The 12,210-nt window shown below is 32.6% G+C and overlaps 1 protein-coding gene across 2 annotated transcripts in view; it reads left to right on the top strand.

Moving 5' to 3' along the window:
- The window catches only part of NBEAL1 (neurobeachin like 1), a 159,797-nt gene that overhangs the window by 138,353 nt on the left and 9,234 nt on the right, over positions 1-12,210 (top strand). For both annotated transcript variants that reach the window (XM_070770452.1, XM_070770458.1), the window contains 8 exons: positions 617-706; positions 2,029-2,138; positions 2,583-2,755; positions 3,765-3,859; positions 6,951-7,067; positions 7,440-7,601; positions 8,609-8,757; positions 11,359-11,494. In XM_070770452.1, coding sequence (XP_070626553.1) covers positions 617-706; positions 2,029-2,138; positions 2,583-2,755; positions 3,765-3,859; positions 6,951-7,067; positions 7,440-7,601; positions 8,609-8,757; positions 11,359-11,494 — 1,032 coding nt within the window. The remainder of the gene's footprint in view (positions 1-616; positions 707-2,028; positions 2,139-2,582; positions 2,756-3,764; positions 3,860-6,950; positions 7,068-7,439; positions 7,602-8,608; positions 8,758-11,358; positions 11,495-12,210) is intronic.

Raw genomic sequence — 12,210 nt, forward strand, 5'->3', positions numbered from 1 at the left:
CACATCAAGAGGCTTACTTCAAATCCTTGTTCTCTTTAACATTGTAATAAAATAATGGTAATATAATAATGGTAATAATGTAATAAAATAATAAAATTATGTTTTCCAAGGAGTGTCTTTATTTTCTGGTTCTTTTGTTGTGGCTTTCAGGAAGGGCCTCAGGTAATGGAACAGATCTATTTTTTGAAAGTTAAACCCAAAAGGAAAAGTCTGTAATATATAACTAGTTTTTCCATTTCACTTATTTGAGTAATGTTTCCTTATAAAGTCTATATTTTCTACTTTATATTCATGTCTGTATGCATGGGAAAAATAAATATTTTAAATCATTGGCTATTTTAGATGGTTGACACTCCTTGAAATCTACATCCTTGTTTAATGGCAGGATAGTGGAATATAAGAAAGTGATGGGTTTCAGAACTTTCAAGTATGCCATTCAAACACAATATAAAATTCCTTTCTTGTATTTTAAATTAACTGGTAATATGTTTTAGATAGAGTAAAATGCTATATTACAGGGTTTATCTTTATTTAAAGAAATAGAAGTTTTCAATAATTTGTATCTAATAAAGATAAGAGGAACCAGCCACTAAAACCTCTGTCCTTTATTTTATAGGGAATTAGTGACGGTATTCCGTTAGTAAAGGCAATTGTTCCCAAAAATCAGTCTCGTTCTTTTATGTCACAAGGAAGTCCTGAGTTACTGGTAAGTTGGTTTATACCTTTTTCACACTGCCATGTCTATATCCATTACAACTTACTGAAAAAATTGAGAAAATAAATTTTTTTAAGTCTTTTAAAAAATTAATAGATAAGGGAATTCCCTAGCCATCCAGTGGTTAGTGCTTTATGCTTCCACTGCATGGGGGATGGGTTCCATCCCTGGTTGCCTGGTTGGAGAACCAAGATCCCACATGCCACTGAACATGACCAAAAAAAGAAAAAAAGATAAAATTTTTATAGAATTAATTTGACCAAGTATAAAAATGTATCTTTTATTTATATAGCTTTTAAGTAGTTCTGTAATTCTAAAGTTTGTTTGGAATAATAAATATGTGAAAAATACCAGGAAATTTTATATAAGAAAAGTATGCTATGGCATCTTATTAGATATTAAAATTTATCATAAAGCAGTGAAAATGAGATATAATACAGGATTGATAAAGGTCCGACCACCTGCAGGACATATTAGGAAGTATGTGAATTTTGTCATTTACTCCTCCTAACAATCCTATGAGACAGGCACGATTATTATTATTTCCCTTTTACAGATAAGGATTAAACCTCAGAAGTCACTTGCTCAGAGTCACAAAGCTAGCAAGTAAGGGATCTGGGACCCTAGCAAGTTGACCAAACATAGGTCTGTCTTATTTTATCACTGAGAGATGATAAGAATTTGAGCATAGCACAGTGAACAGTAGAGATTTCAGAGTTAGACCTATGTTTCTAATTATGCATATTGTGTGTTTGCTTAGATAAAACGTCTTCAAAGATTAACAAAAATAATAAGTACTTTTTTTTAAAGTGGCAGAATTCTTAAGTTATCTGAATTTTTTTTTGGAAGTCTGTCACTTTCATCAAGGGGGAGTAAAACTTTCCATTTTTTAATGTAAATATTTACTATTACTGTCCCTCCTAAAAAGAGACCTCTTTAACAGTTCTTCATAAATTCTACTTATGATTTATGTTCTAAATGATAAGTATCTTATTTTTGTGGTTAAGACTTGATCCTTAATTTCTTCTGACTGCCAACTAATAGATGCTAGTATTTGAGAAATTTTGAGGAAAATAATCTTACTAAAGGAGGATACATTGGGACAACTTTTTTTGTAGTATGATAACCATGAGCTTTTTAACCATTTGAATTATTTTAAGACTTTTTTAATGAGTCTCATGTTTTAAGTACATAATCCTGCATTATTCCCTAAGTGACAAAAGCTAATAACATTATGTGGGCATTTGGTTGTTTTTGAGTTGCTTTCTTTAATCTTTTCATTGAAGGTTTGTCCGCATGTGTTTCTTTTCCAGATAACATTAAGCATGAATCATATTATTGGAACCCATGGGTGGCTGCCTTACGACAGAAACATTTCTAATTACTTTACATTCATCAGGGATCAAACTGTGACAAATCCTAAGTAAGTCAATGGACATTTAAAACAAAACAGGTACCTTTACTATCTTATTGCCAAGAAAAGCAAATAGATTAAAATTTCCAACTCCCAAGTTTCCTGTTCCTGACATCCCTTTATCTTGTCTTTATCCTTTGAGGCTATTTACAGAATTGACAGTCTTACTAAATTGGTTGTGAAAGTCAAGATTTAAATCTTTTTCACACCTTCACCAATCTCACTTTCTTTACACTCAATCCTCGAGACTATATTGTTATATATATTTTTGTTTAATTAATAATATTAATAAGGTTAATGTATTTTCTGAATGTATCATTTATTAATAGATATTTCAAATTGAACATTTGAACAGACTTGTTTTTTATTTCTTTTGGAAGAGATTAAAAAAATCATTGCTATCAGTCTAAATGATCTTTTACAGAAGAGTCTAATATTTAATTGTGTTTACAGAACTCAGCGTAGTATGAATGGCCCTTTTGCTCCAGGGCTGGAGATCACTTCTAAGCTATTTATAGTATCACATGATGCGAAGTTGCTTTTTAGTGCTGGACACTGGGATAATAGCATTCAAGTGATGTCACTTACAAAAGGCAAACTTATTTCACACAATATCAGACATATGGGTAAGCATTAACTCCCCCCACCCAAATTTTTGTTTTTAATTTCTAACCATGATAGTAGTACATGCCTCTTATATTATAAAAGGCATGAATTTTACCTTTGAAATTGAGTGAACTTTTTGATAGAGTGTTATGAATATTCTTTCTTTAAGAGTGTCTAATATATTTTGGGTATACTAAGCATCATATAAATTAAATACAGCTTCACAGTATTAGAAAGATGCTAAGGTAAGTCTTTGGAAAAATCGGTTGATAGAATCAGAATTTTATGACAAAATGGTAAAAAAAAAAAATCTCTCATAGAAGTCTCATAAGTCTCATAGATGACTTCTCATAAGAAGTCACCTGTTCTATTACTTTGTTAGTGGTAAAGCATGAAAGAGGTAAAATTGTTGAATATAGTTTAATCTGGTGCTTCCTAATATCTCAATCTTTTCAATGTAAGGATAAATCATTGAGTAGATTTTTTTTCCCCAATAAAGCTGTTAAGAAAGGGAAATAGAGTCTGCTACTAATTTTGCACCAGTGACTGTCGCTTAGCTCAGGTTTTTTCAGTTTAGGAAAAATATATTTTATATTGTGAACTTATGGTGTAATATGTACTGTTTTGGTTAGGGACACATATTCAGTAGGATTGTAGTTCCAGTAGTAGTGGAAGGTAATAGGAGATGAGAGAGTGAGGGACAGAGAAGAGTATCGAAATAAGTGGGGATTTCTTTAAAGCTACTTAAACTCATGCCAAGATTCTGACAGGCATATCTTGCCCTATGTCTAGTCATCACCCTTGAAGAAGGGTGGGCTCAAAGAAGGCTCTCCTAACATGATTTGAGTGACATCCTTTCCTGTGTCACTCTTTCCCAGTGCTTTTCCAGTGGCATTCCTACATTTCTCCCTGCTAGAACGACTGAGTTAGTGATAGTTTGAACATAACCTAAAATTGCCCCTGTATTTCTGTTTCAGTCAAACTATGCCATTTCATTTTTTTTTTTTTTTACATTCTTTTTTCTTACAGATATTGTGACTTGTTTAGCTACAGATTACTGTGGAATACATTTGATTTCTGGTTCCAGAGATACTACATGTATGATATGGCAGATTACCCAACAGGTAGTCACACATTTAAATACGCTGGGTTTAGATCAGAAATTCTCCCTGGGGATACTACTGAGATGTCTTAATAGACAGTGAATTTTTCTCTGACGTTGAATGGTTATTTGAGCTCCTTTGCCATCTTTTACCCCTCATTCTGCTCTGTGTTAATCAGCACTTTTTTCCTAGGTTTATTGTCCTGATTCATGACCTTATCTTGTATTAATTTCCAAAGATAGCTCCTTGTTAACTTATTCTAGAAAAATGGTTATTTTTCTTGTCTTTGTTTACATAACATTCCTATTTTCAAGTGCAAAAACTAGAAATTATAAATTAGAATTTTCATCAACCTTGTTGTGTACTCTCACGATGGTGCAAGGAAGTGTCTTTCTCTTTATGGCTTTTGGATTTTCTACCTTGCTTAGAAAAATAAACAGGCTTTCTCTCACTCCAAATTTATGAAAATATCTAAAATATTTCTTGTAATACTTTTCTTATTTTTTTTATATTTCAATCTTTAATCCATTTTTAAATTTTATAATATAGAATATTTAATATTAGATGTATTAGTTATATAGATACATTATATATATTATATAACCATATAGCATATAAAAATACATGCTTTTATTTATTTGTGAGTAGAAAGTCATTTATGCCAACACAATTGATTACCCACTGAATTGGATCTTTTTCTAGATTTCCCTTTCTTCTATATCTATTCTGTGTCAACATCAAAATGACTTTATTTTAGCAGTTTTAATATTTGGTAAGGCAAATCCCCTCTCACTGTGTTTCCTTTATTAAAGATTCTCAGCTATTCTTTTATGAGTTTTTATTCTTCCATATGAACTTTCAAAATATTTTAACTGTCCTCAAAACATTTCATTTTAGTCTTAATGAAATTATATTTAATTTCTATATTAATTTAGTGTGGATTACCATTTTATAATTATTCATATTGCAAAAGAGGAAATGTCTTTCTGTATTTGTTTCAGGTCTTTTTTCAATGTCTTTTGGTAAAATTTTTTAATAATTTTTTCCCCATTTTGGTCCTGTACTTTGTTATGTTTACTTTTAACTATCTTTTTTTTATGACTGCTTCAGTGGAATTTTAAAAATCGTTTTTATTTCTAACTGATGATTGCTAAAGAAGTTATTGATTTCTACACAGTTATCTTGTACCTAATCAGTTTACCAAATCCTTTTATCTAACTCATAATTATTAGTAGTATTTCTTGAATTTTCTGAAAACAGGGTAAATACACATTCGTGTGATCTGAAAATAATAGTGATTTTCTTTACTTTTTCCAATATACTAATTACTTCATTTTCTTGCCCTATTATACTGTTAGTGAATACAATAAAGCACAAAAATTATAGTGAGCATTCCTGTCTTAATGTCTGATTTTGATGAACTTGCCTTCACTGTTGTACCATTTAGTATACTATTTGCTGTTAGGTTTCACTATTTGTGGGTTTTGTGGGTTTTTATTTTTTTTATACTTCAGTAGTTACCTTCTTTTCTTTTTTGATAACTTTTTAGTTTTAATAAAATTTCAATTTACAGAAAAGATACAGAGCTAGTACATTTTTGCCATTTGCCTTAGCATTCTCTCCCTATCTTTTTCCCCTATCTTATTTTTTTTCCTGAACATTTTAAAAGCTGGAGGCTTTTTGTTCCTTTACAACTAAACACACCAGTGTGTCTTTTCTAAGAACAAAGACTTTCTTATATATAACCACAGTGCAATTATCAAAACTGAAACACTGAACATTTATACAATACCTTTATCTGATCCACAGTCTGTGTTCTAATTTTGTTAGTAGTCCTAATCATGTTCTTTTTAGCTGTTTTTCCCAGTTTCTCTTCCTTTTTTAATGTATAAGTTTTTCTTTTACTTTTTTTAAAAGTAATGTATTATGTTGGGAAATGTCCTAGTTTTGCACCATCCTTGAATTTCTATAATAAACCTTATACTTCATACTGTCTTGTTATATTTTACAGCAAGATTTTCTTTTCTAGTCCTTTATTTTTCTACTTATATGTGAAAGAAATCTGTTTTTATTCTATCTTTGCATGTTTATCATTGGGATATGCAACTTTTATAAAATGAATTTGGGAAGAATCCATCTTCTTTAAATAATATAGGAATTATTTGACTTTTAAAAATTAGATGGGAGTACAGTAAGCACTCAGACTGATACTCTTAGAGGAAGACAGATATGACCCAAGTAATAGAGTGTCAGGGAGAATTCATCTACATTGTGTAACGGAGGAAGAAAGTCTGGACATTTATCCATGGTAATCATAAATCAAACACCATGGCAACTATTCAAGCATTTGTATCATAGAAAGTACTGTACCAAACAAAGCATGCTACGAACAGATAAAGAAAATAACTTAGGTACAGAGAGATTGCCTGCAATAAGTTGTGCTATTAGAAGAATAGAATAATAATATTAACTGAATAAAATAGGACCTCAAAGATGAAATTATAAACTAGCATAATAAAATGAAAGGGAGATTGCAGAAGAATCAAACTGAGATTAAAATCAATACCATTACAATTATAAATAAACCCAAAGCAGAAAAAGCAAAGAACAAATTTAATGTGACTGAAAAATCAAATTATTAGCATGGAAGAAAGATTTAAGGTAATCAATGTAAATAGAAACAACAAAAGCAATTAGAAAAAGAATGATAGTTCTAGAAATCAGAGACAAGTCAGCATAAAGATAATTGATGTCCCTGAAATAGGACTCCAATAAATAAAAAAGAGAAAGTATTCAGAGATGTAATAGAAAAAGTTTCTTTGAAGTAAAGGGAGAATAATTCTGTAAAGGGCAAACAATACACTTGTTAAAATTAATCCAAAGCAAACTTTGAAACTCTTCATATTATTAGTATGTTTTTGAGGTTGAAAAGATTGAGAACCATTTGAGAATCCAAGGAGAAATCCAAGAACAAGTACTTCTGAGAATAGACTTAGTGGTAAGAACTAGTTGCAGGGTTGATTTGTGACTAGACATTTAAACTACAGTATAAGTTTTTGTATAGAAAATAGTGTACGAGAAAGTGACCTTTGCTTTTCTGTTTTTATATTAGGGAGGTGTTCCCGTGGGCCTAGCATCTAAACCCTTTCAGATTCTGTATGGACACACTGATGAGGTGTTGAGTGTCGCCATCAGCACTGAGCTAGACATGGCAGTGTCAGGATCAAGGGTAAGATTGTACCTTTAAAAATACTGATTTTTTTTTAATATAAATTCAGAGAAAATATTTATATTATATAGGAGAATTGGTAAAAGCATAGAAATTTTATGCTAAGTTTGTCCAGGACTTTGCAGAAGTAGAAAAATACAGCAAGAAAAAATTTAAAGAGACTGGATTCTATTTGTAGATTTTTATTAGTTAAAAGAAGGCCAGTTTATGAAATAAAATGCCATTTGAAATTTCAAGATTGGAATTTTTCCTAAGGTACATGTATTATTCCATGATGGAATAATCATTTTCTCAGGTCCTTTCCCATATTTCTTTCTCTTGCTCAGTTTTTTTCTTTTTCTGTTCTTATTTTCTAATATCTTCTGTGTGTAGGATGGCACTGTGATTATACATACCATTCAGAAGGGTCAGTATATGCGGACTTTACGACCGCCTTGTGAGAGTTCTCTGCTCCTGACCATTCCCAATTTGGCTATATCTTGGGAAGGACATATTGTCATGTACTCCAGCATTGAAGAAAGTACCTCTCTCAAGGTATGTAACAGTTTCATGCACTATGGCTAGACCATTAATGAGATTGTCTTCTCCTTTCCATGTTGTATACATTGTGTACACATGGGGCATTTTGAAAAGGGAAAGAGCTGCTGCCGCTGCTAAGTCACTTCAGTCGTGTCCGACTCTGCGCGACCCCATAGACGGCAGCCCACCAGGCTCTGCTGTCCCTGTGATTCTCCAGGCAAGAACACTGGAGTGGGTTGCCGTTTCCTTCTCCAATGCATGAAAGTGGAAGTGAAGTCGCTCAGTCGTGTCTGACTGTTCGCAACCCCATGTACTGCAGCCTACCAGGCTCCTCCCTCCATGGGATTTTCCAGGCAAGAGTACTGGAGTGGGTTGCCATTGCCTTCTCCGAAGGAAAGAGCACAGTATTTTGAAAAGGGTATTTTCCTTCCATTATGCAATTTGTTCATTCCCTATCACAATATTAGCCTCATGTTTTGTTTTAGGGCTTTTTATAGGCTTTGGAGAAGGAGATGGCAACCCATTCCAGTACTCTTGCCTGGGAAATCCCATAGACAGAGGAGCCTGTCAGGCTACAGTCCGTGGGAGTCCCAAAGAGTTGGACACGACTGAGAAACTAACACTAACTAGCACTTTAGGCCTATATGATTTCAAAAATAATTTCTAATTGTGTGGCACTTCATAAGCTTAGATGGAAATTATTCTTTTTGCACAAGGCAGGGTATAAATAAACCATGAATTTTATATGTTGATTTCATTTCAGTGATAAGGCTTTTTAAAAATTACGAGAACTTTTAAAAATTATTTTGGAGGGGTGAGAGTTCTTGTTTAATATTTATTTACTTAGCAATCTGATTGAAATCACTTTAACAATGTTGTCTACATATTTTCTCTTTAAGTATAACATATGTTTTTTCCAGAATTTTAAACCCAGTCATCATTCTGTTATTAGTCATAGTTTTAATTAACAATTCTGAAACTGTTTTAAGTTGAGATCATTAAATTTTCTTTAATCTTTGCAGGATAAGAATGCATTGCATTTGTTTTCTGTAAATGGCAAGTATCTAGGGTCTCAAGTCCTGAAGGAACAAGTATCAGATATATGTATAATTGGAGAGCACATTGTCACAGGCAGCTTACAAGGATTCCTGTCCATAAGAGATCTCCACAGGTAAATAATAAGAATTACTGAAGTAACACTTAGGAAAAGACATTAGTATTTTCAGAGAGTAAAATCTGTAGTCTAAGATTTCTAATCTTTTTATCATTTATTATGAACATGTTTTTTTGGTAACTATAAAAATGTTGGGGAAGCTAAATTATTTCTGGATTAGTAAATAAAATTTATATGTACATTTAAAAAATATAGAAAATTTTATTTTGTATACATTTTACCACAATAACAACAATTTTTTTAAATAGCCAAAAAAAAAAAAAAAAAAACAGTTTTCAAAGTGCCAAGCCTGCATTATGGATTTGGGAATATGTCCAACTGTAGCTTCAATTTTTAGAAACTAAAGTTGGGTTGGGTTTTTCTTTAATTGAAGGAAAATTGCTTTACAATGTTGTGTTGGTTTCTGCTGTGCAGCAACGTGAATCAGTTATAGTTATACATATGGATCCCCTTGCTCTTGAGCCTTCCTCCCCTCCCTTCAGCCCACCCCTCTAGGTTATCACAGAGTGCCATGCTGGACTCCCTGTGTCATATAGCAAGTTCCCACTAGCTATCTGTTTTATTTATATATATATATATCTTAACCTTAGTTTGTCCCACCTGCTCCTTCCCCTGCTGTGTCCACAAGTTCATTTTCTACATCTTCATCTCCATTCTTTCCCTGAAAATAGTTTCATCATTTTTCTAGATTTCATATATATATATATATATATATACACACACACACACACACACATTAATACATGATATTTGTTTTTCTCTTTCTCACTTCATTCTGTATAACAAACTCTAGGTTCATTCACCTCACTATTGCTGACTCAAATTTATTCTTTTTTTTATGATTGAGTAATGTTCCATTGTGTATATGTACCATATCTTCTATATCCATTAATCTGCTGATGTACATTTATTTACGTTGCTTCCATGTCCTGGCTATTGTAAATAGTGTTGCAGTGAACACTGGGGTACACATGTGTTTTAGAATTGTGATTTGCTCAGGGTATATGCCCATTAGTAGGATTGCTGGGTCATATGCTAAATTTAAGGACTTCCCTGATGGCTCAGACGGTAAAGCGTCTGTCTACAATGCGGGAGACCTGGGTTCAATCCCTGGGTTGGGAACATCCCTTGGAGAAGGAAATGGCAATCCACTCCAGTACTATTGCCTGGAAAATCCCATGGACAGAGGAGCCTGGTAGGCTACAGCCCATGGGGTCACAAAGAGTTGGACACGACTGAGCGACTTCACGTTCATGGTAGATTTATTTCTATTTCTTTAAGGAATCTCCATACTGTTCTCCATAATGGCCGTATCATTTTACATTCCCTTCAGCAGTGCAGGAGGGTTCCCTTTACTCCACATCCTCTCCAGCATTTATTGTTTGTAGAGTTTTTGATGGTGGCCATTCTGACTGTATGAGGTGATACCTCATTATAGTTTTGATTTGCATTTCTCTAATGATGAGCAGTGTTGAGCATCTTTTCATGTGTTTATTGACCATCACTATGTCTTCTTGGTAGAGATTGTTTAGATCTTCTGCTCATTTTTTGATTGAGTTGTTTGTAAAGTTGGGTTTAAAATATTTTTTTCAGTTGTAATCAGATAGTCTTTTTCAGGCTAAGTCTAGCATATCTGTTCCTGTTATGTATGTGTGTGTTTAAAATTGGTGAAAGGCTTTTGTTATTTACCCAGTGAAGGAAAAAATCTTTGTAAAGTAAGTACGTTTTTAAGTTTGGTGTTCTTTATGTTTAGCAACTTATATTCACAAAGCACTGTTTTCCCTTGCATGCCCAAATACATTCTTTTCTTTTCTTCTCTTAAAACACTTACTGTGACTTATTTATATACCTCTTAGTATCTTGGCCCCTCCCTAAACCCTTCCTTCTTAATAGTTTCCTGATCCAGAGTGTTCTCTTACTGCCTTCATATCAAAATCACTTCTGTATCAATATCACTTTTGATTTTTATATTTTCTTTCTCATTTTTGTCATTCTTTCCCATGTGGTAGAGCATTAAGTCTACATTTCAATAATATCTTTCCAACATTTTGTATTACAACCCTGATTTTAGGGTATGGTTAGGAGAATCCCAAATTAGAAAAAATTAATGGAATCTTTTAGCAAGTTAGACTAGAGCATAGTGTGTACATCTTAAATTCTTCATTCTCTAATCATAAAAGCTGTGAACATTTATCATAATGGCATGTTATATTTTTATACCACATTATCTTTTAAAATATATATTACATCCTTTATGACAAAGCAAATATACCAATTTTATTAACCTTATCCCCCACCAGCACATAGTTTTTGGGCTTTTACCCTTTTGTTTATCCAACTTTCATTTGTTAATCATTTCGTGAGAGCACATATAAATGGTTAGAGTGCAAACAGATGTTGGAAATAGAGAAAAACTGTATTAAGTATTTTGAGTCATGCTATAAATGTCGGCTCTTGTGTCACTCAGGTTTTCTGAACTTAAGTTCCCACATTTATAAAATTAGAATGTATAATTAAATGACTGTTAACTTCCAGTTATAAAGTTCTGTGAATCCATTGTATATCTGTGTAATTATGTGCTTTTTATTTCTCTTCTAGTTTGAATCTCTGCATCAGCCCATTAGCCATGCGATCGCCTATCCACTGTGTTTGTGTAACCAAAGAATATAGCCATATTCTTGTAGGATTAGAAGACGGCAAATTGATTGTAGTGGGTGTTGGCAGGCCAGCTGAGGTAAAACCTAGCATCACGGATGTAGTTTCCCGTACTTTTGGGGATTCCCTTGGTTCTTCTTTATTCCAGCTAAATCAGACGTCTCCATTATGGATAAATAAACTGAAAAACAGATTTGATTTTTCAAAGTACAGTAAATGAAAGCGAACAAAGCCAGTATTCAAGAGTGATAGTTATATTATTATATTATTGAAATCACATGTTTAGCAGTTTTCATTTATAGCTCTAGATGAGTAAGAAAGTTCTTTTATTCTGTCTTTCCAAATCTAAATTTAAAACCACACACTTGCATTTTTAATACATATAAAAGCATTTATAAAAAATGAAATTAGACTAAATAACAAAACAGTTTACTTTATTATTCTTTTGTAAATTTGGCCATGCTGTGTGGCTTACAGGATCTTAGTTCCCTGAACAGGGATCCCACTTGAGCCCTGGCAGTGAAAGCACTGAGTCCTAGGCACTGGACTACCAGGGAATTCCCCAAACTATATTAATTTCAACAGATATTTAGCATGATTGTATATCAGTTGTACTTTTGTAAAAGCAGCTTTCTGTTTTTTACTTGGAACTACAAATATCCCCATATAACGTGCTAATTCTCAGTGTGTTTCCTATAGTTCCTATACATTTATTTGCCAGTGGCTTATTAATTACTGAATATTCAGATATCATAAATCTAAGACTATTCCTAAGAAAATGTAGCAGCTGTACTC

Source organism: Bos indicus, chromosome 2 (genome assembly GCF_029378745.1).
Source record: "Bos indicus isolate NIAB-ARS_2022 breed Sahiwal x Tharparkar chromosome 2, NIAB-ARS_B.indTharparkar_mat_pri_1.0, whole genome shotgun sequence".
Lineage (NCBI taxonomy): Eukaryota > Metazoa > Chordata > Mammalia > Artiodactyla > Bovidae > Bos > Bos indicus.